A 27817-nucleotide genomic window follows, 5' to 3' on the forward strand; every position below is an offset into this window, starting at 1 on the left:
GCTACAAATCACCCGGCATCCTAAATGACGACTCCGTGTGATCTGTAGATCGGTCGGTCTGCAAGACAAAGACTCGATCCCAAACTCCTACTGTATTTAACTCTAGGGCTTGTAGTTACCATCAAAACATCTCCAAAGTGATTACAGGTACATTGGATTTGAATAGTCAGTCTTAATGACAATGCAGTTGTTTTATTTACAAAGGAGTGCCAAGATGAAGAGCTCATCAGCGTTCCTAGTTTATGTATCCCCTGTCCCTTGATGCCTGCTATACCCTTTTCACACCATCGTGACGATCCAAAGCCAACCGTGCCGGATCGGGTATTTTATTTTCACATTGTCCTCTTAAGCACGGTTACAGGAACAACACTGGATACATAACCAGGTCAGCTCTGTGCAGTTTGACTCAGTAGTGTGAACATCCCTCTATAGGTAGCCTGCTAGATAAGGTCTTGAGAGAGCACAGACTTTCCCAATACAAACCAAGAAACATGACAGCTAACAGCAGACTTTGCCAAAGTGGTATTAACGTCGGCACGGTCTCTCTCCAGTGCTGAACCTTAATTCAGATGAATACCGAAACGGCTGGAGCAGTCCCCTGGAACGCTCTGTCTGAACTGAGGACACACACAGAGTGTAAACACCAACGCTGTGTGTGGAGACTGCGGACCACAAGAGTAGGTGGTGTCCCCGAGGCGCACGCACACAGAGTGTAAACACCAACGCTGTGTGTGGAGACTGCGGACCACAAGAGCAGGTGGTGTCCCCGAGGCGCACGCACACAGAGTGTAAACACCAACGCTGTGTGTGGAGACTGCGGACCACAAGAGTAGGTGGTGTCCCCGAGGCGCGCACACACACACACACACACACACACGAGAGAGTAAACACCGACGCTGTGTGTGGAGACTGCGGACCACAAGAGTAGGTGGTGTCCCCGAGGCGCACGCACACACACACACACACACACACGAGAGAGTAAACACCAACGCTGTGTGTGGAGACTGCGGACCACAAGAGTAGGTGGTGTGCCCGAGGCACACACACGTTGTCTGCTCAAATTCCTTTTAATCTGGCAACCGACATTGAAGAGCATCTGGAGGATAGAGCACGCATACGCCTGCGTGATTACTTAACTCAAAAGGAAACGTGTGTTTAATGGTATGGTTAATTCAATACACCCAGATCCATTTTATATTGTTCGACAGTCTCTAGAAATGATGTCAATATTTTCTTTATAAAACCAGTATACACTTTAAAACATCAGAAACAAAAATGTATCAAAACAATTCCTAAGGAGAAGGACCAACCAGGGGCTTTGACAAACTGAGGAGATTTTTTGGGAGACTAGGAAAGCCGCGGGTGTTTTGTTTTTAGTCCTCTTGTTTACATCAAAATGGAAATGACAGGATTCATAATCCCCTTTTGGTTTTCGGTTTCCCCTGAGGGGCACGAAGAAGGGAGTAGGAAGGAAGTACTTTCTGTCTGGAGAACACCACAGGGCCCTCTCTTCCATCTCGCTCTGTTGGTGCGAGCCTGACGACTTCTCACCCTCCTCTCATGTTCTCTCTCTATGCCTCGCTCTCAGCCTGTTGTCATCTGGTCCACACGCTTGAGGACCAGATGACAACTGCCATATGAGTTGTAACCCATGGATAATATCACAAGGGCCAGAAAGAAGTTAACCGTGCCGACTAGTGAGAACTGACGACTCCACGTGAAGTGAAGTCTCTTTTAGTCTCTCTCTTACTTCCACATCCTTTTCTTCTACCACGTCAGTTGTCCTTGCTATGTACTGCAGGGGTGGCAGGGTCTCCCACTCTTCCCAAAGCCCTTTCTTAAAGCAACAGCAAGCCCCCCCAGAAAGATCTAGGACCTGTATGCATTGTGTCCCCAACACGGCTACTGAGCTGGAGCACTTGGCTAAGTGGAGCAACCAGTTAGTTCTCGGAGGGCTATCTAACTGAATCTCGAAATCAGGTCACCAGTCCAATCTCATTCATCACTAATGTGTCATCGCTGCTACCATTGTCACATGATCCAGGTTATAAGAATCAACGGATTATAGTGGTCAAAAACAGTACTATACTTACATGGTAAATCAGTTGGACTGATGACCTGTAATTCATATGTGATTCATATATAAAAAAAACATTTTTTTAAGAGTATAGTAAGATAAATACTGCATCTCTATACATTCATTAGGTATACATCAGGTTTATAATGCACAGGGATGCCAGAACTCACATCTGCTCTTGCACAAACCCAAAGTCAGTCTTACACACTCACGGGCCCGGAACACATTGTAAGATGGACGCCTCAGTGCCACTCTCCAGAGCGTTGTCTGCCAGGCACCTCCTGTTGTTGACGATAATAGTAAAGTGCTTATGGTGCTTAGGCGTGACCCAGGGTGTGGTGCATTTGGCTCCGCTGTTTGCATTACATGGCAAAACAAGCAGGTGTGCATACCATTCCTTACAAGGGAGCCTCTGAATGACATCAAAGGGAAGAAGTATAAACCTGGGCTTTGCTTTGGCCTGTGTTTCAGAATCGAGAGAGTGCTCGTGTGATGCATCATTGCTTAAGAAGCATGTGTTGTCTCAATCCCACGCATACACCCAAGAATACCCCCAACAAGTGGTCCTGTGTGGCTCAGATGGTAGGGCATGGCGCTTGCAACGTCAGGGTTGTGGGTTCGATTCCCACAGGGGACCAGTACGAAAAAGTATGCACTCACTACTTCAAGTCACTCTGCTAAATTACTAAAATATAAGTTACATTATTTAGACAACGCATCATGGGGTATAAACCTGAAAACCCCAGTCAGCAGCATTACTGCCACAGACTGGGTGGTATTGCTAATGGCAATTGTGAAATGATGCGTGGGAGTCTGCTGTGATTTCCACATGACAGGAGCAGTGTGCATTCACAGCGACGTTCGCTCACCTGTCCAGACACGTGAGGAAGCCCGCACTCCCTCCATCTCCAATGTCAGGAGACAAATCTATGGAGAATGTGACACTAACTGCTGGCAGGGCTCTTCCGTGATCACACTGCTGCAGTAATATTATACCGGACATTGTCAGCACTTCAGCTCCACCGCTACAGCGAAGACACCAAGGTGACGTGAGACATTAGGCCACAGATACTCCATTAGAACAGCAAGTGGACCAAGAAAAGCTAAACAAATTCCAAGGCGCTCCTGTACAATTCTGAAAAGCCTTTTTGGTGTTGGCATATCTTCAAAGAATGGGTTAAAAACAATAGCCACCTGCACTCTCCCAGAATAGCAAAAGGGATTTTTTTTTTTACTGGTTTAAATCTCAAAAGCCTCCTGTGCGTGCTAGAAACCTATCCACCAATAAACGTTAGACAATAACCAGGTTTCCATCCAACCATATTAACTTGGATGAATTAGCTGACGCATAACTCAACTCCAGAACAATGCAGCGCACCTGGTTGTCAACCATCCCAAGTCACATGATACTTTTTTGGCCAGTGAAATAGATTATGCTACAATTGCATTGGAAGCGTTTTATGAGTGAATATTGAGATAATAACCATCATGTCGAGGTGAACTTGGAGCCACGAGAGGACAAGTTGTGTTGTCCTCCCACCATGACGTGGAAAAGCATGAATAGTTTATTAGGAAGATCAAATCGTACTTGTTACTGGCACCGAATACAACAGGTGTAGGTAGACCTTACACTGAAATTCTTACTTACCAGCCCTTAACCAACAACGAAGACAAGAAAAATACATGTTAAGAAAGTATTTACTAAAATGAACTGAAGTTTAAAAAATTTAACTAAAAAAAAGAGGAAAATAACAAATAATTAAAGAGCAACATTAAAATAACTGTAGCGAGGCTATATACAGGGGGCATCGATACACAGTCAATGTGCAGGGGCATAGGTTAGTCGAGGTAATATGTACATGTAAAGTTACTACGCACAGTCGAAATAGGAGTCATGATGAACTTCACATGGTGGTTTAGTGCACGGTGATGAAATTAATGCAAATTTCAAATAGATCCAGGTTATTATTTGTAGGCTGAAGACATGATGATCGGTGCTTGGCTGACTATTATAATATAAAATAAATTATCTTATCTTTGTCTCATCATACAACATACCCTGTCCACTTTACCAGCGAACTGTTGTCTAGAGCAGTGGTCCCCAAACTTTTACTGTTCCGGGGACCACCAAATCATTGTTAAAAGCTCGATGACCACCATTTGCAGAGTCACATTTTGAAACAAAATATCTTGCTGGTCGAACTTAGTCAATTATAGCAGTGAATGTAACAACTTAAAGGACTATTATTATTGTTATTATTATAATAATAAACAATTAGCATTGTGAAAAGTAATGTCAAATTGCTTATAATACCATTAATACTCCCAACTGTTATTATTTTTTTTTAAATAAAGACTACATTTGCAGACCACCTGCAGTACAGGTTGGCAACCACTGGTCTAGAGAGCACGCACCAAAAACAGCTTGGGAAAGTTAGCTATTTATCAAATAAGTTTTTGTAACAAAAGCATCAGCAGAGTAAAAAAAAAATAAAGCGTAGAAAAAGCTTTTTATGTGCACTACTTAACTCACAGCCTTCTATCCTCAACAAGTCAGTTTGATGGAAAACCACCTCTGCTGGGAAAATGCAGATCTTAGAATATTCACATGGAAAATCTGTCGCCAATTGAATGGAAACCTAGCTAATTTGGATTATTTCTATTCTGTCATGCTTTGGAGGTGAGGTACCATTCGTACTGTCACACTTTTAGGATACAAATTGCAGGAGAATATATTTCCAAATTTAAAAAAATTGGTTTATGAGATTTATTTATGCCTGCCAAATGTTGTGGCAGGGCCAAGTGTTTCTGGAGTTGCTAGACGAGTTCCAATGGAGTAGACCGTCAGCCTCTGGGGCGCTCGGTCTCAATCAGAGAGACTGCTTATAGACGCACTATCCCCAGTCTGATGGACTCCACGCCTTCTCCCCAGAGTGGGAAAATTGCTGCCTGGGTGTCAATTGATCTCCTGAACATATGGCGAGTATACCGATTTGTGTCATGTCATTAAAACATGTGCAAATTCTGAGCAAATACACATACCTCAGACAGCAGAACGATAATAGTCTGGTCTTATGATAAACTACCTCATTACATGGGATAATGACGGGAAGCCATAAAAACAGCGATCTGGAATTTGACGTATGCGCTGCAATGACAGCAAGGTCCAGATTTTGCCTTGACAAGCAGTCAGTTATGCATAATCCCAGGCATACTGTCTACCCACAGCAACGGCTATTGCACATCGGTTTCTTGACGATGTCATTTAATTAGTGAGATGAAAATAGGTCTAAAAAAAGACTACTTAAAAAGATAAAGGGCATTGGAATTACACACCAAAGCAGTAATACTTTAAATAGTAGCCTGCAGGCCTTATTCCCCCCATAGCCTATCTCCATTTACATAACTTTGCATAATTTAAGTGTCATGATATGATGGCACACACACTGAAAGAATGGTGGTATGCAAATCATTAAAGTATAAAAAGGTGTTATTCAGTAAAACATTTACATTATGCAGAGTTATAATTGAGATTGCAGAGTTGGTTTGATGTCACCTTTTCTAACCATTGTCCCGTGACCTCTTACCGTTTTGAATAAACAGCTCCATCTTACTGAGTATCCACGCACAGAGGGAGGTCTGAAACTTAAGTAAAAAGTGATTCATGTCGTGAAACAAGTCGTGAAGTGCAAATCTCTAAATCATCTCAAGGCTTTGTGGAATAAAATGCAAAGAAATAACACAGTAAAACAAGTATGAATACTGGAGTGTTGTCCACAGTGCCAGACAGTTCCTTCCGGTATAAACACCTGTAAAACACAGTGATGGTGTTCATAGGGCTAGCAGGTGGGCCTCTTGTTAGAATACCAGACATGGTTACTCATAGACTGGAGGTGCCGGGCTACTGTAAACCCAACTGCCTGAGAGAACGCTCTCTGGCTACCTTCCAAATGGCACCCTATTCCCTTTAAAAGGAATAGGGTGCAAAAGCTATCTGGTCAAAAGTAGTGCACTAAATAGGGAATGGAGTGCCATTGGAGACACGCACACGCTCTTCTTCAGAGAGGACTTTCTCACACTCCCACATTCTCAAATGGACATACTGTTCCAGGGCGGTCGAAGGGAGTCATTGGAATAAACACTTGTGGGGAAATGACAAAATGTGATGACCCAGAAAAGGCCTAGGAAGTAGTAGTATATTGAGTATGTGTAACACGTCAACTAGTATACTAGTCAGTGTGGCGGAATATGTACACACAAAAAAAGCCCTCCCACACCTCACCAGCACTGGGTAGGAGCTACCCGAGATTCAGCCTGTAGCTTGCTTCTGTGAAAAACACTGGGCTCCATTTTAACGACGGGGCAGGGAGCTACGACACCCGTGGTGTCAGCTCTGTGGCATGACTCACTTGAAACCAAAATTCATACGGGTTGCTATGGGTCATTGGAGAACACGCGGAAGCCGACAAGCCGTGAGATCCGAAAGATCCCAACGATGCGGGCCGCCTCTGGGCCGCCCTCTCGACGACAAACGTCTCTGAACAAGGAAAAAAATGACTATTATTCAAATGTCGGAGGGAGTTGAATACAAGCAGCTCAGATGGGGGGGGGGGGGCTCCCAAATGCAAGCCAAGGCAAAGAAATAGGCTGAACAGGCCCATGTACCGTTTCCTCAGAGACCCAGCACTTAATGTAAGTGTGGGTTATGCAGAAGAAGAAAAAAAGCACGAGAAAAAAAAACAGATCTCCCAACATGCCGGTGAGCATTGGTCGGTTCTTTCTCCCATTGGTTGTTTCTTCCTGCACCCACTCCCGTCTTCGCCTACTCCACAATGTATTTATAGTGCGGGGAAGGAGGGAAGGAAAAGTGGTGATGATGCCAGACATCCTCTTGGGCAAAGGAGGAGCAGAGGCAGAGAGAGGCTCACAGTGATTCTTTAACACACACACTCAATGTGATGTCATGGATTCCCAGTGTTGTGCAACAGCAGTACTTCTGGGTCAAAATGCTAGGCCAGTGCCTGTCAGTGATCGTCCAACTCCGACAGCAATGGTCACGAAGGCGCCCATTTCGAAAAGTACCCAGCCCAGAGATACTTTTGTATCTCTAATGTATGTGGACACCCCTTCAAATTAGCGGCTTTGGCTATTTCAGCTACACCCGTTGCTGACAGGTGTATAAAATTGAAAACACAGCCATGCAATCGCCATAGACAAACATTGGCAGTAGAATGGCCTTACTGAAGAGCTCAGTGACTTTCAACATGGCACCGTCATAGGATGGCACCTGTCATATTTCTGCCCTGCTAGAGCTGCCCCTGTAAGTGTTGCTATTGTGAAGTGGAAACATCTAGGAACAACAATGGCTCAGCCGCGAAGTGGCAGGCCACACAAGCTCACAGAAACGGACCGCCAATTGCTGAAGCGCGTAAAAATTGTCTGTTTTCGGTTGCAACACTCACTACAGAGTTCCAAATGGCCTCTGGGAGCAACGCCAGCACAATAACTTTTTGTTTCCATGGCCGAGCAGCCACACACAAGCCTGAGAATACCATGCACAATACCAAGCGTTGACTGGAGTGGTGTGAAGCTCGCCGCCATTGGGCTCTGGAGTGATGAATCACGCTTCGCCATCTGGCAGTCTGACGGACGAATCTAGGTTTGGTGGACACCCGGAGAATGCTACCTGCCCCAATGCATAGTGTCAACTGTAAAGTTTGGTGGAGGAGGAATAATGGTCTGGGGCTGTTTTTCATGGTTCGGGCTAGGCCTCTTAGTTCCAGTGAAGGGAAATCTTAGTAATACAGCATACAATGACATTCTAGACGATTCTGTGCTTCCAATTTTGTGGTAACAGTTTAGGGAAAGCATTTTCCTGTTTCAGTATGACAATGTCCGCATGCCCAAAGTGAGGTCCATACAGAAATGGGTTGTCGAGATCGGTCTGGAAGAACTTGACTGGCCTGCACAGAGCCCTGACCTCAACCCCATCGAACAACTTTTGGATGAATTGGAACGCCGACTGCAAGTCAGGCCTAATCGCCTAACATCAGTGCCTGACCTCACGAATGCTCTTTTGGTCATGTAGTGTTTTATACAAAATAGGTGATGGACATCCACAAATTAATACAAACCATACAAAACGTAACATATCATACTAAATATAGTGTCGAGGATTACTTACAGAATAATACGAAATGCTCTGAGACCAGGTTGGTGTGTCACAACACTCCTGCACAAGAATATGGAAACAGGGAGTGGGGTGACCACCGGTGTTCACATACTAGCGACTAACGTACGTTAAAAAACATTTTATAAAAGCTCTGTGCCGTCAATGTTGAGCACTCTGTGGGACCATTCCCCACCAACATGTTGTTTTAACGCAGGCACTTCCAGGTCAGCTTGTTGAGTAGGGCATTAACGAAGGTTCAGAATCTCCATCTGCTCAATTACATTTTTCTCCAGTAGTTTCCAGAAGGGAAAAGCTTTTGTTACAGAGTGAAACCCTACAGTCACACCCCTTGACTTTTCCCACATTTAGCAGTGTTACAAATTGGGACTAATTTCATTGTTTTTTGTTTTTAAACAGTCTGCCAAAAATACAGTAAAGTCAATGTGAAAGAACATTTAAAAAGATTATTTAAAAGATGAAAAATAAAACACAAATATTTTTTATTTTATTTTATTTCACCTTTATTTAACCAGGTAGGCTAGTTGAGAACAAGTTCTCATTTGCAACTGCGACCTGGCCAAGATAAAGCATAGCAGTGTGAGCATACAACAAAGAGTTACACATGGAGTAAACAATTAACAAGTCAATAACACAGTAGAAAACGAAGGGGGGGTCTATATACAATGTGTGCAAAAGGCATGAGGAGGTAGGCAAATAATTACAATTTTGCAGATTAACACTGGAGTGATAAAAGATCAGATGGTCATGTACAGGTAGAGATATTGGTGTGCAGAAGAGCAGAAAAGTAAATAAATAAAAACAGTACGGGGATGAGGTAGGTGAAAAGGGTGGGCTATTTACCAATAGACTATGTACAGCTGCAGCGATCGGTTAGCTGCTCAGATAGCTGATGTTTGAAGTTGGTGAGGGAGATGAAAGTCTCCAACTTCAGCGATTTTTGCAATTCGTTCCAGTCACAGGCAGCAGAGTACTGGAACGAAAGGCGGCCAAATGAGGTGTTGGCTTTAGGGATGATCAGTGAGATACACCTGCTGGAGCGCGTGCTACGGATGGGTGTTGCCATCGTGACCAGTGAGCTGAGATAAGGCGGAGCTTTACCTAGCATAGACTTGTAGATGACCTGGAGCCAGTGGGTCTGGCGACGAATATGTAGCGAGGGCCAGCCGACTAGAGCATACAAGTCGCAGTGGTGGGTAGTATAAGGTGCTTTAGTGACAAAACGGATGGCACTGTGATAGACTGCATCCAGTTTGCTGAGTAGAGTGTTGGAAGCCATTTTGTAGATGACGTCGCCGAAGTCGAGGATCGGTAGGATAGTCAGTTTTACTAGGGTAAGCTTGGCGGCTTGAGTGAAGGAGGCTTTGTTGCGGAATAGAAAGCCGACTCTTGATTTGATTTTCGATTGGAGATGTTTGATATGAGTCTGGAAGGAGAGTTTGCAGTCTAGCCAGACACCTAGGTACTTATAGACGTCCACATATTCTAGGTCGGAACCATCCAAATATATCTTGATTGAAGTATTCTAAGAGCTTTGCACACCAGGATTTAACAATATTTTCCCATTATTATTTTTTAACTCTTACACTGTCAAGTTGGTTGCTGATTATTGGTTGTTGATCAAGTCTTGCCATAGATTTTCAAGCTGATTTAAGTCAAAACTGTATCTAGGCCAGTCAGGAACATTCAGTGTACATTTGTGCAGTAACTACAATGTTGTTGATCCATCCTCAGTCTTCTCCTATCACAACCATTCAACTGTAACTGTTTTAAAATCACCATTGGCCTCATGGTGAAATCCCTAGGCGGTTTCCTTCCTCTCCAGCAACAGAGTTAGGAAGTACACCTGTATCTTTGTAGTGACTGGGTGTATTGATACACTATCCAAAGTGTAATTAATATCTTCCCCTTGCTGAAAGAGATATTTAGTGTCAGCTTTTTTATTTACCCATCTACCAATAGGTGTTGTTCTTTGTGAGGTATTAGAAAAGCTCCCTGGTCTTTGTGGTTGAATCTGTGCTTGAAATTCAGTACTCAATTGAGGGACCTTACATAGAATTGCAAGTGTGGGGTAAAACCAGAGATTGGATAATTATTTGAAAATTGTTAAGAACTACACTGAACAAAAACATGTAAAAGTGCTGGTCCGATGTTTCATGAGCGGAAAAACAAGATTCCAGAAATGTTCCATACAAACTAAAAGCTTATTTCTCTCAAATGTTGTGCACAAATGTGTTTACATTCCTGTTAGTGAGCATTTGGTGCTGAGGAGTCTGTCTGTCTGTAATAAAGCCCTTTTGTGGGGAAAAACAAATTCTGATTGGCTAGGCCTGGTTCCCCAATGGATGGATAATAATTACTTTTTTTCAAATGACTGATTTCCTTATATTAAACTGTAACTCAGCTAAATCTTTGAAATTGCTGCATATTGCGTTTACATTTTGTTCAGTATATTATTGCACAAAGAGTGAGTCCATGCAACTTATTATGGTACTTGTTAAGCACATGTTTTGTCCTGAACATATTTAGGCTTGCCATAATACTTATTGACTCAAGACATTTCAGCTTTTAATTTTGTATTAATTATTTTGAAAACAAAATTCCACTTTGACATTGTGGGGTTGTGTGTGTAGATCAGTGGCACACAATCTCAATTCATTCCATTTTAAATTCAGGCTGTAACAACAACAACATGTGGGAAAGGTCAAGGGGTGTGGATACTTTCTGAAGGCACTGTATATCCTGTCAATTCAATTTTCACATTCGCTCAGCTAAGACTTTAACGGAATGCAGGGTCGCTACTACACTATATAGCGGCACGGCAGCAGAACAAATGCATTAAGATATTAAATTGCTTTCTGTTCATTGCCAGTGGAGCGATTCTGACACTCATTTGTCACTTGCCAATGAGCTCCCTCTACTACTGATAAGCACTAGAAGTAAATGGGGAGGAAAATTTTAAAAACAAAACCTTCTCCGGAATCAGGAGGGTAACTTCGTCATCTAGGCCTATTCGCTCTCCTTCGTCCAGGCATAATAAGAAATGAAAGTCTGCTTTGATTGAGGCAGGACATTTTCTAAGTAAATGATGCACAAATGCCACGTCCAGTTACACATAGTCAATTTAGAACCTGATCAAGCATTGCCCTTTAAAAAATGCCTATTTTGTCTAGCTTTAATTTTAGGGGGAAAATAAGCGTACTTTCTTTATGAAACAATTTTACAACACCATTTTCAGACAATTCTGGATGTTGCACACCCTTGGCTGAACACGGTGTACATCCTAAATTGTCTGAAAATCCAAAATGGTTTGTGGAAAATTGTGTTTCATGAAGAAAGTATGCATATTTGTTATTTTTCTCCACCTTCTCGCCATTGAAGCTAGTTAAGTAGGAAAATTACATCTTTGCGGCCTGAATAGAGGATGCTTCATGTACGAGCCGGTCTACGGGGACACGTTTGTATTAACGGGAATGCACATCAAGCCTTGATGATTGTGCAGATCTAACGTAGCGCCCATGCACTATCGGTTGCCTAGCCTAGCACTTGGCACTGGCCTTGGTTAGCAATGTTCGGAGGCACTCATGTACACTGAACAAAAATATAAAAACGCAACATGTGAAGTGTTGGTCCCCTGTTTCATGAGCTGAAAAACAAGATCCCAGATATGTTCCATATGCACTAAAAGCTTATTTCTATAAAATGTTGTGAACCATTTTTTGTTTTTACATCCCTGTTAGTGAGCATTTCTCCTTTGCTAAGATAAAAAGTGTGGCATATCAAGAAGCTGATTAAACAACGTGATCATTAAACAGGTGCACCTTGTGCTGGGGACAATGTGAAAAAAAAATGTGAAGTTTTGTCACAACACAATGCCACAGATGTCTCAAGTTGAGGGAGCTGTTGCCAGAGAATTTAACATTCATTTCTCTACCCATGTTGTATAAGAGAATTTGGCAGTACGTCCGACAGGTCTCACAACCGCAGACCACAACAGATGCCCCATGGTGGCGGTAGGGTTATGGTATTAGCAGGCATAAACTACAGACAACAAACACAATTGCATTTTATCAATGGTGTGACGAGGCCCATTATTGTGCCATTCATCCGCCGCCAACACCTTGTGTTTTAGCATGATAATGCATGGCCCCATTTCGCAAGGATCTGTGTACAATTCCTTGAATCTGAAAATGTCCCAGTTCTTCCATAACCTGCACACTCACCATGTCACCCATTTTGAGCATGTTTGGGATGCTCTGGATCGACATGTACGACAGCGTGGTTCAGTTCCCGCCAATATTCATAAACTTCGCACAGCCACTGAAGAGGAGTGGGACAACATTCCACTGGCCACAATCAACAGCCTGATCAAATCCATGCAAGTAGACCTATTGCGCTGCAAGTGGCGGTCACACCAGTTACTGACACCCCTACTTTTTTTAAAGGTATGTGTATTCCCGGTCTTGTGAAATCCATAGATTTATTTAAATTGACTGGATTACTTACATTGTGTAGACTGAGTGAGTTGTAGCTCACTCAAGCTACAACTCACTCAAGGCCTACACAATATGCTAATAGCCTTACCTCTGATAGATTTAAGACAAGTTGTAAGGCACAAAAACTAATGTCACTGCCTACTGAGTGCATAAGTCAACTGTGCTGTTCATAAGGATAACTGTCAATTATTCAACAGACTTAAACTGGACATGCCATTGCACTTCACAGGTGAACTCAGCTTTCAATAACATGAAGTGTGTGTGTAGGCCTAATGAGTTGCTTGTTCAATACACTTGTACTTGACATTTCGACAACCAATATTATTGAGAATGGGATGTAGATCTTTGGACTGCATCATGCAATGTTTCTTTGCATTCCAAGACGTAGGTATTCATCGAGGACAGACAGGTCCTTGGGTCTGCCTGACCACATTTGGATAGCCTTCTATCATTTAAAAACAATGGTAGTGAATAATTTGCACACAGAAGGCTACACTTGGAAATTAAAAGTTGTGTACAGTACAATACAGGCAGTGCTCTGCAATAGCAAGGTCCACCGTTTTGTGTTTTGCCCTAGCACTACACAACTGATTACATTTAATCAAAGCTTGATGTGTTGGTTATTTGAATAAGCTGTGTTGTGGTAGAAACCAAAACGTGCACACAGGGGGGGCCCTGGGCCGAGTTTGGGAAACCCTGTGCTATAGTGACTAATGTCATCCGACCAAGACTACTCTAGTAGCTACGTAGCTCGAGCAGTTCACGCCACAAAAGACCGTAGCGCGCGAGTAGGCTTCCTGACACAAATGTCAATCTTCCTAGAGCGGACTCAGCACCGTAAACCCCCACCAAAAATAAGCGGGACATTTTGACGTGGTTTACCTGCAATTCGGCTCGCTCCACCTCCCATTGCGCTCTATCCACCTCGAAGCGGGCCCATTCGTGTTGCAGAAAGTGCAATATCCCCGGAATGTTGTAATGAGCCCTGGCCGCCTCTCCGCCACCGACGTCGCCAGGCTGATGCGGTCCTTTGCCAGCGCCAGGCAAACCAGAGTTGTTGTTGTTGTTGTTAAAGAACACGCCGGGCCCTGCCTGTTCGTCCATGCCCAGGCCAGGTGTGTGGATTCGGTTCGCGCAAACTGGCACGACCGTGCTCAGACGAATGTGTTTTCCTTTAGCCGCCCCTGTGATATGAAAGGAAATAGCTACCTATAGCTCTCTCTACTGGGCAGGCACACTCACGTCTGAGCAGCCAGTTGTCAATTGGTGACGTTCACACTGAGCTCCCACCCACATCCAGAGTTTTCTTTACCCATTGGTCGATTTCAACGATTCACACTGGACTAAGCCAATCGGAAATAAATGCTCGTGGTGTTGACAACTGCCGTATCCTACGCATGATGGAATTTGAAGTTCAAAGAAGATTAGAGCTGCATTTTTCACACTAAAATGCGCCTGTTCTCTTTTGCTGTCTTTTTCTTTAGTTGTTTGTATCTGAAATTGGAAATGTCATAATGTATGCTACAGAAGTGTATCTGTGGTAGCCATATTCCATATATTATAGCACATTCCATTCATTTATCGATGCATTCCATAGAGCCATTCATCCAGTTGTTTACATGGCACACACACACACGCCTATCACCCACGACCCCCTGACTGAAGTTCATGCCCTTTGAAATCCAAGAAAATACATGAAACTAAATGTTGCCTACATGATAGGGCGTACTTTAGTGTGAAAATATTATAAGGCCTCTATGTATAATTTGTGTGTAAGATATTTTAATTACCAAATTACCTCTATATAATGTTTAGTCATTCAAAATGTATTGTTTTTTTCAAACAATTATATTACATAAAACATTACATTCAGGTATTTCATTAGATCTTAAAGCATCTGGATTGGTTTTACACACTTCCCGACTCATTAATGAACGGTCAATTCATTAGCCATATGATGCGTGGGTGACACAACCCCATGGTAATCATGTGATACGTCACTGCAACCACACTATTTAATTTGAGTTCGCTAATCAGCGTGGTCAAATCTTATAGTCTAGATCAGACAGCAGGAATTGAAGAGAGGAGTCACTTACCCACATGATGCCGCCATTTGAGAAACCACAGCACCCCAAGTCCTTCAAGCAGAGAAAAAGCTTTGGTGATTAATTTTATGTAATGATTTGCATGTGTTAGGCTATGCAGTGCTTTATAATCTCAACCACGTTTTCCATCCCAAACAGCCACGAGAAAACAGGAGGTCGCGGGGATCCGAATGAAGTTTCCAACTAAAATCCCGGTAAATTCGCTTATTTCTAAAACGTTATTCTACCCTGAAGTTCCATTGAATTTGCACCTTCTAAAAGTGATCTTTCCAACCATACACAGGTTATAATTGAACGGTATCAACGGGAGAAGTACTTGCCGCCTCTTGATAAAACGAAATTCCTGGTCCCACAAGAACTTTCCATGACTCAGTTTGTTACCGTTATAAGGTGTGTCTCTTGATGTGTTTTGCTGTGAATATTTAACTTGTTAAGCGTGGATTATCATGACTGAAATTGACCTAAATCATCATGTTTTTGTTGGGAGAACTCGTGCGTAATTTCAAGCTTGGTAATCACCTGATCTGAATCAGCCACGAGTGCCGCGCGACTGTCACTTTTCTTAAATGAATCATAATGACTTGCGTTTGTGCATGAGAATTTCTACATTTGATTAGACTTGTCAATACTTGCTGCACGTTCTCGTTTCAGAAATCGTATGTCTCTGATGCAGAGTCAAGCGTTCTACCTGCTCATCAATAATAGTGGTCTGGCCAGCATGTCTCTTACCATGGCGCAAGTCTACAAGGACCACAAAGATGACGATGGATTTCTCTACATGACATACGCTTCTCAAGAAATGTTTGGTAATTGTGTTGAAATCCATGAGTCAGTGCCAATTGCTGGGAATGTTTGAGAAGATCTAAATTGCAGGATTGGATAATGTGAGGCCTCAGCTTTTGGCAGGCCCAATAACTGAACTTCGTGTATAGATATGAAATGCAATTTATATATAAGGATATTTAATATTACTCTGGAAATGTTTTTGTATTGTTTTTAAGGTAATAAATGTTTCAAACTTTATTGAGGATCATGCTCTGATTTACATGACTTTGGCCAGATTAATTTATGCGGAAATGTGTTACTTTTTGTGCGACCAGTCAAATTTGCAAAGAAATAGCTGTAGGTTTGTAATTCTCGTTCAAGGCATGTCTAATGGTAGATCTGTTCTGTGTGCTATAGTTTTTTTTTCTTTCTCCCAACTGTTTGTAAGCCAGCTTCAAACCGCTGAAGTTAAATGTTTGGTTATTAAAAGTGAGTTCACAGCGGGTTAGATGGTACATTGAATTAATTCTCTATTTGGTCACAAACTAAAATTGGGCAAATTTAGCACTCCAGCAAACGACGTGCAGCGATTTCCGCAACAAATATTGTCACTCAAATGCTCTTTATTTAATTTCTCTGAAATGTGTAGACTTGGACATTGCCTTCAATAGGAACTCTGAGGCATCAGTTATAAAGGAAGGACCTGTTGACAGATTGCACAAATCGACCCCTATACTACCTCAAGGTACTTGTACATATCTGATTGGTCGAAAGATCAGAATTGGGTTGCAAGTGTTAACGCAGAACTGTTCATATTCAATCCAGTATGAGTCCCTTCTTGCCATATGGGGCTCAGACCTCTATAGTACTATTTGAAATCTGTGCTTGACTAAACTTGCTTTGCTTAATGAACCAATCGAGGGTTTGGGGGCTATTCTACCTGCCAATCCAGACATTATTTGAACCAAGGTCTGAAGATTGAAGTGTCAGGACTGCATTCAAAGGGGAACTTCCCAACTAGGAACAATCCTCCTGAAATGGCTTATTGTTTCATTATCTTAAATCTGTATGGTTTGACTTGAGATCTTTTAAGGCTGAACTTCTTGTGTTTAATAGGTTGCATAGCGTACTGGTAAAAGACCCATTCCAACTTCTAGAAAACAATTTTGGTAGTGTATCTTAACCTAGCATTTGACTGGACTGATGAACACCAAGTCTTCCTGTTTGAAATACATGTTCATTGTGGCGTGGACCCTGTAGCACCTTCACTGACTTACTGAGGTCCTATTGATCTTAGGGGACCACTTTGTCAGGAACATGAAATGCCTTGATGTCACTTCCTGGAATGTAATCAAGCCAAAGAGCAATTAGACCATGCATCATCCTAATTTAATTTTTGTGCTTTTAGTCTTGGAGCTACAAATAGGATGAATGGGGCCCAATGTAGACTGACTCAGTGACAAGGGGGCTATATGGCAATGAAGTATGAGCAATACTACTGAAGCACAAAGTTTCAAAAGCAATGTGAGGTTAATATGATTCAGAGGTCCTATTGAGATGTGTAGAATGCATAGGATATTAAAATTGTCAATCCACTTTCTATCATGTGGAATAAAATGAGGAATCCCAGATTATGCACAAGTCTGTATGCAGTGCCTAAGGCTGCATTTACTTAGGCATCCAAATTCTGATATTTTGTCCTATTGGCAAAATAACTAATGATTGGTCAAAAGACCAATTTGTGGGAAAAGATCAGAGTTGGGCTGCCTGTGTAATCTCAGCCTAATTGTTGCAACTTGACTGGACATGTTCCTTGACAGGGCAGCGAGCTGGGTTAACCCAGAGATGTGACTCACTTTCTGAATTCCAAATCAACCACTAGCCCCTATTTCTAAGTCACTCCAGATCTAAGAGGATTGAGTTGTGTTTTTTGGGTTAAATAATACATCAATTTGATACCAGGGTATAGGCCTAATCACTTGAAACACATTTCCAAAATGGTCCTCGAGGGGTCATAGTGACATGAACAAGTTCATTTTCCTTGTAGAATAAAGGTGTCCCCCCCCCCCCCCCCCCCAGCTGCGTATTTCAGGTACATTTTTATTACTTTCTGGATATTAGTGAATATTGATTTCAAGCATTGTATGTGAATGGATTCACGTACAAGGCACAAAGCTTAAGTTACAAAGTATTACAAGGCATTATCCTAAACATGGTCAGAGAGAGAGAGAGAGCAAGAAATCAACCTGAAAAACCATGCCCCAAAAGTCCATTGGGTGTCCAGAGAAAGAAAGAGTATCCCACCACAGCAGATCAGGAACAACAAAAAAAAGAGAGAGAGCAATGAATCTAAGACCTTTTTCTAAGCATCTGAGTTGTTTGGATCCAAAAATCTGAGTTGACTAATAGTATTACTCTAAAGTTAACCTCCGATCCGATATCAGACCTACATGATGTAACCTCTGGACAATGGGGGTCGGAGACATCAACACAGAGAATGCTGAATTCCTATGACGACACAGAGGAAATTATTGCATACAGTTGATAAAAAGAGTCACTTCAAGGGCTGCCCTACAATACAGAAACGGATGTGCTTCTTTCTGCATGGAGACATTTAAGTGACTATATCACTGACCACAAGGGGGAGCCAAAGATCCATAGAATATGTTGAGCTGCTGTGACGGTTAAAGAAGTTCAATATCAGTCAGCACTGCAGTGCACCTGATATTTAGTCCTAAAATGCGGAAAGAATGGTTTCTTATTTTTCTAAATGTACAGCCATATTGGATTTCACACGTGAATCAGACTACATTACATGATTGCTTTCATCTTTGAAGACTTTGTAGAGAACACTCCTCCCAGTGCTGCATTGTCGAAGTCCAGGACATTGGATAGGCAGCATAAAGTTTTATGGTCCATTAACCGTAATGCGACTAACCAAGTGTATTACGTCCCAACGATATCGACCATCTCATTCTGACCGGGGAGCAGGACATTTTAATTTCCCTTAGTCATGCCCATGACTGTATTGAATGGCTTTTCTTTGCAACATTAAAACATCTCATTGTGACATTTAGCCATGGATGCTACCAACTGTTGACGGTGGTTAAAAAAAATTGAGACAAAGCTCTGTGGAATATAATCCGAAAGAACTCAGAGGAGCATTCAACAAATACAATAATTGGAGAGACAGAAGAGGTACAATTGTCTTTCCTCGTGTCCTCTCTCTTGGCCTTCCTCTCAAAACGCATTGGAGGAGAGGATCCAAGGTTCGTTCCCTCTGACCTTCTCCTTCAATGCGTGTTGAGAAGGAGGTCGAAGAGAGAGGAAAAGGGGTAAGAAATTTGAGAGGGAGAGAGAGACGGATGTTTGAGAGAGCGAATGAGAGAGAACCCTGGTGGACGGATGTAGAGAAGGAGAGTGGGAGGGGGCCATCGAGAGAGAAAGTGAGAGGACCACTTGATTCTCTGCAATCAGGACCACACTATATTATAGTTGTCATTTTTGATTCAAGTGGTGCTTTTGTGCATTACCAAATTACATTGATTCATTAGGGGACAAAGAACACACTCACGCACACACTGTTCATCACAAACCCCCTTTTTCCAATTCCTTCCTTTTTATCGGTGACTGGGGAATCGAGGACATCCTTTTCCGCTTTAAAGGAGGGGACGAGGGAGACATTCAGACCTATTTGTTTAATGGCATAAAGATCCCGGCTTAATGTGCCACCGCAATCAGCAAGCAAACATACCTTTTGGAGCGCCAATACTGAAAGTTAATGGGGCCTGTTGTTCAACTGAAGAGCTTTAATGTTCCACACTAAACTTTACAAAGTCTCATTTGTCAGATTTGCCAGACCCTTTGTTTTGGCAAATGTTTGAATGTAAGTGTTCCCGGTTATATTGGTCATCATATAAAAAGCAGTGTGCTTCGCTAAGAGCAGTCAAAGGATCGTTACATACATTGCCACCTGCACAAGCGCCCATATGCACGTACACGCACCAAGTCTGACTGTCCTACTGTCTGTCCTCATCATTGAGTTGTTCGGGGGCTATATGTCAGTACAAAATTCTAGTTGTCAAGAAAGATGGTAGGATTTCAGGATATTGGGCTCAGTTACCCCATGTCCTTCAGACTCTTTATACTGCTGTTTGGTTATGACCTAGCACAGCAGACAGGTCATGGAGAGAACTGTGACAGGTGACAGGCATCCTGCTGGTGTGTGTGTGTTTAATTGTCCTAAAATGCTCGGTAGCCCAGGAGGTGTACACACACACACACACACACACACACACACACACACACACACACACACACACACACACACACACACACACACACACACACACACACACACACACACACACACACACACACACACACACACGCACACCCACCACACACACACACACACACACACGCACACACACGCACACACACACACACACAGTGTAATTAGCAAGCTGCCATAGCAGTAATAGCAACCCTTCAGCAGGCCAAAGGGAGCCTGCTGTGTGGGGAGAAAGTAGGCGAAGCAGCATCTGGAGGAGAGAAAAGGGTTGCTTCTCAAGGTCGGAAAAGTCATCCAAACACTTTGCTAACTTTGTGATCAGGGCTTTGCCTCCCCCTCTTTAGGCTGTTGTTGTGAAAACTCTGTTTGTGATGTGTCATGTGACTTACATATGTAGGATCTTCATTTGATCACTCTTTTGTTGCTCAGAATGTTCCTGCATAGCATGAAATGCAAACTTGTAGTGTATTCGTTTGTTATTTCCACTTTAACATTTCAGACTTGATCTGCTGAAAAATAAACAATTCATCAACCTCTACAAAAAATGTCCATTCATTATAATCCACATAATAATTCACATTTTCTGTTGCTGCGGGATTATCTTCCCGCTGTAGCAAACTGGTTCATATTAAGATCATAAATCTATAGATTATAGGGGGTAGCAAAACAGTCACTGTTTTCCTTGTCTCCTTTTCTGTCTGACCACTGATCTAAATAGCCTTGAAACAGTAGGTGTAAGAAATGTGGTTATACCCAGATCCATATACGGAATGCTCTAGTGAAATCTATTCCGTTTTTTCAGTTATTTGTGGTCATGGGGGAGAGGACTCCAGGAACATTTCTTTGTATTTGCCCAATGTCATTTTATAATAAATAAAAATAAGCATCACTCATGTACAGTTCAACTGGCACTTTTTAATAAACCGCAAACACAATATAATCAGAGCTAATTAATATACTACTTTAATTAGCCGTAATGACATGCACGAAAAAGTGTTTCACAAGGTCTCAAAGTGCTTCAATAATTACTACACTGTTACGATCATAATCTGGCTTCACGAAAACCTGACGTGTCATCAAGGTATGATCTTAAGGGACCACTTTTTGGCAGGAACATGAAATGCTTTGACTTCACTTCATGAATGTAATCAAGCCAAAGACCAAATAGAATATGCATCATTGTAATTGAGTTTTCGTGGTTGTTATAGTCAAAGTGGGGTAAGGGGCCTAATCTAGACTGACTCAGTGACTACAGGGTCATATGGCAATGATGAAGTATGAGCACTACTACTAAAACACCAAGTAAAAGTTCCAAAATCAATGTGAGGTTAATATTTATGACCTTTTTTCTAGAAGTGTAAATTACCTGTCCAAACCCCAGAAAAATATATATTAGTTAATACATTTATTTGCCGAGACTAATTCAGATTAAATGTCGCAAAATTAACTTATTAGGACCATTAATGTTCCGCTTTATCTAACTGAACATTTGAACTGAACACAGTGGAATGATTTCTTTTTGTTTGAGAATGTTTTCTGGAAGCGCTTCGTTTTTTTTTTTGCATCAGAAGATTTGCTCTACTTGAATGTCAACAGGTGCAGGTTGTCATTCTCAGTGGTACACAGTGGAATTCCTAACCTGTAGTTGTTGAGATTTATACATTGTGTGTACGTGAGATTGTGGGTCCATCCATAAATGTGCGCACGGGGGGGGGGGGGGGGGGGGGGGTCCTGAAGTGAATGCATTCATCATAAGTGTCTCTCTATAATGTTATGTTGTAAGCTCCTGCCAAAGGCAAGCTATGTAGACATCCAATTTAGTCCAGACATTCCCACAGACAGTCTACGGAGTAGACTGCTAGCCTGCATCCCAAATGGTACTCTGTTCCTTACACAGTGCACTACGTTTGGCCAGAGCCCTAGTCAAAAGTATTGCACTCTACCAGGAAATGGGTGCCATTTGAGATGAAACTCTAGACTCTGCTGCATTCAAGTCATACATTATTACTTCATGTGATGTCAGTCTGGAGTCTAGACTCCTTGCTGGCTCTGATTTTCAGTCCCAAGTATGATCGATCAGAAGGATGACAACATAACCAAGCAAATCTGCCCTCTGGCCAGGAAGCGATGAATTACTACTGCACAATGACATCATACATACAGGTCAGGTCAGTTGGGCTATAAGTGTGTCCCAAATGGCACCCTATCCCCTGTATAGTGCACAACTCTAGACCAGCTCTGGTCAATAGTAGTGCACTATAAAGAGAATAGGGTGCCATTTGGGAAGCAAACTATACAGTATATTGTGCAGTCTGTCCCATATAGCTACATACTGTAGAGTCGATAATCCAGAATATTAAATTTTACGCCTCCATACTTGTAACATGTCTTATTATCTGAGTAAACAAACACAACATACCATAGTAATGTATCAGTTTGTCTTGTGTCTTCTTCTCCAAACTCATTGGAGATATCCAGCTACTCTTAACCATACCTATCTCTTATATCCAAAACATCAGACACTGCATGCAAATGCATCAGTTTGGCTATTCTTTACTAAACTCTCTATCCATATGTGACTTCCATATCAACCAGAGACACTGCCATGTGATCTCAACCTGACCACCTGACCCTTGACTCCTAATGATCCCCAGTGTGTGGGCGGCCATCTTTTAAAAAAGGATGAGGACCCTGAAGGTCTGGAAGCTTACATGGAGGTGAGTTCTGGAGTGATACATTTTTCAACCTCTCTCTCTTTTAAAGACAGCTAGCCGTGACATCACTTCTCCCAGCATGCAATTGGCCCCATCAGAGGTGGCTGTGGCTTCAGGAAATAGGGAGAGAATGAGAAAGGGGAGAGATAGAGAAACGGGAGATGGGAGGAGAGAGCAAGAGAGAAAGGAAAGTAGATATTGTGAATGAGGGAGAGAAAAAGGAGCGAGAGCAATGTAGCAAGGGAAAGTGACAAGGGCAGTGAGAGAGGGAGATCTACATTTTTTTGTTCTATTTTTGTGTGTGAATCTTTCTCAGAGCATGATAAATATTTCATAACTGTCCCTGCGTGCCAAACCACACCCTATTCCCTATATAGTGCACTATTACTTTTGTGTGGGTGCCGTTCTGGGACACAACCCATATATTCCCAGAGAGCCGTAAAAGGAATACATGAAAATGTAATAAGAGCTCAGGTTAAACAAGACGTTATATGTCCATAAATGGTTCATCAACGGATGGCTAAATGTTTGGTGAATAGCAATACGGTAAAGCGAGGCATCACACACACACACACACAGGGATGGGCAAAAATGACAAAATACCAGATCAATGTATCAAAATAAACATACCAAAATGAACTGCAATGCACACTGGGTATTATTATTGGCCTTGTTTCAGGGCAGAGCAGAGTGTACAAAACATTATGGACACCTGCTCTTTCCATGATATAGACTGACCAGGTGAATACTGGTGAAGGCTATGATCCCTTACTGATGTCATTTGTTAAACCCACTTCAATCAGTGTAGATGAAGGGGAGGAAACGGGTTAAAGGATTTGTAAGCCTTGAGACAAGATCACTGCTCACAAATCACTGCACCTGTACATAGCTCAACTGTAAATAGCCCATCCAATCTACCTCATCCCCATACTGTATTTATTTATCTTGCTCCTTTGCACCCCAGTATCTCTACTTGCACATTCATCTTCTGCACATTCTACCATTCTAGTGTTTAATTTCTATATTGTAATTACTTCGCCACCATGACCTATTTATTGCCTTACCTCCCTTATCCTACCTCATTTGCACATGCTGTATATAGACTTTTCTACTGTATTATTGATTGTATGTTTGTTTATTCCATGTGTAACTGTGTTGTTGTATGTGTCGAACTGCTTTGCTTTATCTTGGCCAGGTCGCAGTTGCAAATGAGAACTTGTTCTCAACTAGCCTACCTGTTTAAATAAAATAAAAAATATATACTGTATATGTATTCCAAAACATGCATCCTGTTTGCAACAAGGCACTAAAGTAATACTGCAAAAAAAATGGCCTGAATACAAAGTGTTATGTTTTGGGCAAATCCAATACAACACATTAATGAGTACACTCTCCATATTTTCAAGCGTGGTGGTAACTGCAACATGTTATGGGTATGCTTGTAATCGTTAAAGGCTGGGGAGTTTTTCAGGTAAAAAAATAAACGTAATGGAGCTAAGCACAGGCAAAATACAAGAGGAAAACTTGGTTCAGTCTGCATTCCACCAGACACTGGGAGATTAACTCATCTTTCAGCAGGACAATAACCTAAAACACAAGGCCAAATCTACACTGAGTGGCCGAATTGCAGTCTTGACTTAACCCATAATTCCTTGTACTCCTGTATTTAACTCTTGTATTGTCCATGTTTTGTTTTAATTGCGTTGCTGTGTTTTTGCCCCTTGGCTAGGCCGTTATTGTAAATCAGCACTGGTTCTAGGTTTACTGGCCTGTTTAAGGAATGAAAATGCATAGATTAACCCTAAAAAATCCAATGTGACATACTGTCTATGTAACATTTCATAACATTTTACTAGGAGGGGGAAAACATCTGCTTAAATCTGCTTGCACAATCCAGGCGTGCTAAGCTCTTAGAGACTTACCCAGAAAGACTCACTTATTTAACACTGCCAAAGGTGATTCTAACATGTATTGACTCAGGGGTGTGAATACTTATGTAAATGAGATATTTCTGTATTTCGTTCTCAATAAATCAGCAAAAAAACTTGTAAAAACATGTTTTCAATTTGTCATTATGGGGTATTTATTGTGTGTAGATGGGTGAGAGAAAAAAACTAACTAATTGAATACATTTAGAATTCAGGCTGTAATACAACAAAATGTGGAATAATTCAAGGGGTATGAATACTTTCCGAAGGCACTGTAAATGAAGATACACCTCACGTAGATGGTCCTCGTGTTCCTTTAAGGAGGTCTTCGACTGATAATGTCGTGCCTCAAATGCAAATAGTGCAATTAGCCAGATCTTATGCAAGGTACTCCTGAAATCATGGTAACCGTGACGACTGTCGTGGCAGTGAAGGATTAGTCCAAGGCTGGTCAATATATAACATAATTAGCATCTTACCTGGTAAAATATTTATACTCTAACCTCTAGAAACCATGAAAATTAAGCAGATTTTCTAATAACATGTTATGAAATGTTACATAGACAGTATGTCACATTGGATTTTTTAGGGTTAATCTATGCATTTTCATTCCTTAAACAGGCCAGTAAACCTAGAACCAGTGCTGATTTACAATAACGGCCTAGCCAAGGGGCAAAAACACAGCAACGCAATTAAAACAAAACATGGACAATACAAGAGTTAAATACAGGAGTACAAGGAATTATGGGTTAATAATGACATAAAAACGCATTTACCAACATCCTTCACTCATATTTTCTTTGCACGAATACAGTGTCCATATAAGGTCAGTCTCAGTCTCAACAGTACATGAGTCAGAGGCTGAGGCTGAGGCTGTCTTAGTATGGACACCATAAATTCATGATATGGGTGGAGAATGCCTATGCGTGCTAAACTGTACAGCTGTGCCCTTCATAGGATTCCAATCTTGTCATTTGAGGAGAATATCTGATAGCAGACCTGGGCCAGTCAGAAGAAAACTGACTGAAACAGGGAGGGACTTTCTGGATTGGTCCAATAAGAAATGCTCATTTTTGTTTCTCGTGTTAATTATTTTTGCATTATGTGTCCTAAAAAATACAACCTCGGCTGACGCGCACGCGTGCACACACACACACACACACACACACACACACACACACACACACACACACACACACACACACACACACACACACACACACACCAAATCCACCAATTCTGCATGCATGCTCACACACCGATACACATGCAAACATTTATACAAACATGCTATTGTTCCGAAAGTATACTCCTCTTCAGGTGTAACATCGTATCATTCATTATTTCTGATTTCTGCTTACAAACCTCATTTGAGGCCCTTGCAGGTCAGACGGTAGTACTGTACACCAGCCCCAGGGGGCACTGTTGCTCCAGGCTGAAAAGTGCACTCTGGAATTCAGACGTTTCCACCAGCATTTCACTTCCTCCTTAACAACAGTTAACCTCCACAATATCCGATTTCACTAGACTCTCACAACTGAAGCTGAGGTGGAAAAACAAGTTGCCCCGAAATTATTATTTTTCCTACTAAAAATTGTTGATGTTATTTAAGCAACCCCTGTAGTCTCTACAGCGCCATCAAGTGCATTGTTCAGTCGTGTTGGTGTCCACGTCCATATGTAAACTAGCCTGGTCGGAAATCTGTTTGTGCTGTCTTGCCATGCAACCCATCTGGCTTTCATCCTCCAGACCCATGCTAACGCTACAGACAACCTTGAGGAGGGGAAAGGCAAAGCTAAGGCCTTGTTGCTATGTTAACCGCACTTTACTTCCTCATGTAACCAAACCCCTATTGAGGAAAATTGATAATCGAAACACATTCATTACTATCTCATATCTCAAATCTCTTATTTCATAGCCTTGAGGTGTTGCAGAAAAAGCACAGGACTTGTGTGGTGGGTGAAACTCCTTTCTGATACATTATGTATGCAGTATATAAGAAATATACAGAAGTATCGTGTTAAAAATACACAGAGCTCGTAAAGTAGATATCATGTTCAGAGGCTTTGAAGTCTTTGTTGCATGTTACGGAGGACAGGGATACTTCGTAAGGGGGCCCGAGGCAATGTTTTCTGGGCATGTTCGGAAACGGAAGGTATTGGAAACATTCTGAACCGCACCTACTTTGTCTCTCCCTCCTCCCTTCTCCTCACTTCCCTCTATCCCTCCCTCCCAAGTTCTGAGATGATGAAAGGCACTCGCCTTTCTTTCCCTCCCTCCCTCCCTCCCTCCCTCCCTCCCTCCCTCCCTCCCTCCCTCCCTCCCTCCCTCCCTCCCTCCCTCCCTCCCTCCCTCCCTCCCTCCCTCCCTCCTCCCTCCCTCCCTCCCTCCCTCCCTCCCTCCCTCTCTCTCTCTCTCTCTCCCTCCCTCCCTCCCTCCCTCCCTCCCTCCCTCCCTCCCTCTCAGATTCATCATCAGCCTTTTTTTTGTTTCCTGTTTACATGGCTGGGGGCCGGCAACCTCCGAATGAAAGAGACGAGCCCTCTTATGATGCAATCTGCACTCGCTGCCCTCTTCTCCCTTCCCTCCCTCATTCCCTAGTCTGATGTCGACAGCACCAATAGAGAGAGAGCGAGAGAAGTGAGGGGGGGGGGGGGGATCTGTTTTTCCTTCTTCCTCTTTTCTTCCTCTCCTGTCTTTGATGTGTGACTCGGCTGACTGAGGTCTCGGCATGTGTAGGCACCACCCACTCTCTCTCTCTCTCTCTCTCTCTCTCTCTCTCTCTGACTTGAATGAGCTCAAACATCTGCGGGAGTTCATCTCTACGGAGTTCATCTCTACTGCACCCCCTTCAAACCCACACGCATGCACAAGCACCCACACACACACCTCTATCCCAAAAAGGTTGGAAGATTGAGCAAGAAGGTCCACTTGTGTGTTACAACAATACCCAAATGGGGATTTTAATTGAGTGGTGTAGTGGTGGATTTGGTGTCGATACTATAGGTTGCATTTTTGTTCCAATGCATTGAATTGAAAACATTGTAACAGGACAAAGAAGTGAGGTAGTGAGAAGAGGTCAAAGGTCAATGTTCTTTGAACATTTGGTCAACATTCTTAAAACATTAATTATTCTTGCCTTGTATTCAACCAGTTAGGCTATTTGACTTTGACCAATTTATCTAGATTCAAAGCAATGATTTTGAGAAATACAACTAAAATGGATTGTTGCTAGGCAGTTTCTCCTC

General features: G+C 42.3%; 2 protein-coding genes across 5 annotated transcripts in view; one reads left to right on the forward strand and one right to left on the reverse strand.

The window, feature by feature from the left end:
* LOC109889960 (striatin-like) overlaps positions 1 to 14023 on the reverse strand; it is an 83657-nt gene extending 69634 nt beyond the window's left edge. For 2 of the 4 annotated variants that reach the window (XM_031828771.1, XM_020481829.2), the window contains exon 1: positions 13646 to 14015. In XM_031828771.1, the coding sequence (XP_031684631.1) occupies positions 13646 to 13867 (222 nt within the window). In that variant the 5' untranslated portion in view covers positions 13868 to 14015. Of the gene's footprint in view, positions 1 to 13645 lie in introns of all 4 variants that reach the window. The other 2 variants (XM_020481848.2, XM_020481858.2) reach the window with 2 other exon arrangements.
* A 767-nt stretch (positions 14024 to 14790) lies between these two features.
* On the forward strand, positions 14791 to 16136 carry LOC109895888 (microtubule-associated proteins 1A/1B light chain 3C-like). The gene is made up of 4 exons (XM_020490002.2): positions 14791 to 14924; positions 15007 to 15062; positions 15152 to 15258; positions 15520 to 16136. The coding sequence occupies exons 1-4, from the start codon at positions 14864 to 14866 to the stop codon at positions 15722 to 15724; spliced, it is 429 nt and encodes a 142-aa protein (XP_020345591.1). The 5' UTR covers positions 14791 to 14863; the 3' UTR covers positions 15725 to 16136.
* Positions 16137 to 27817: the final 11681 nt, after the last annotated feature.

Source organism: Oncorhynchus kisutch, linkage group LG1 (assembly GCF_002021735.2).
Source record: "Oncorhynchus kisutch isolate 150728-3 linkage group LG1, Okis_V2, whole genome shotgun sequence".
Taxonomy (NCBI): Eukaryota; Metazoa; Chordata; class Actinopteri; order Salmoniformes; family Salmonidae; genus Oncorhynchus; species Oncorhynchus kisutch.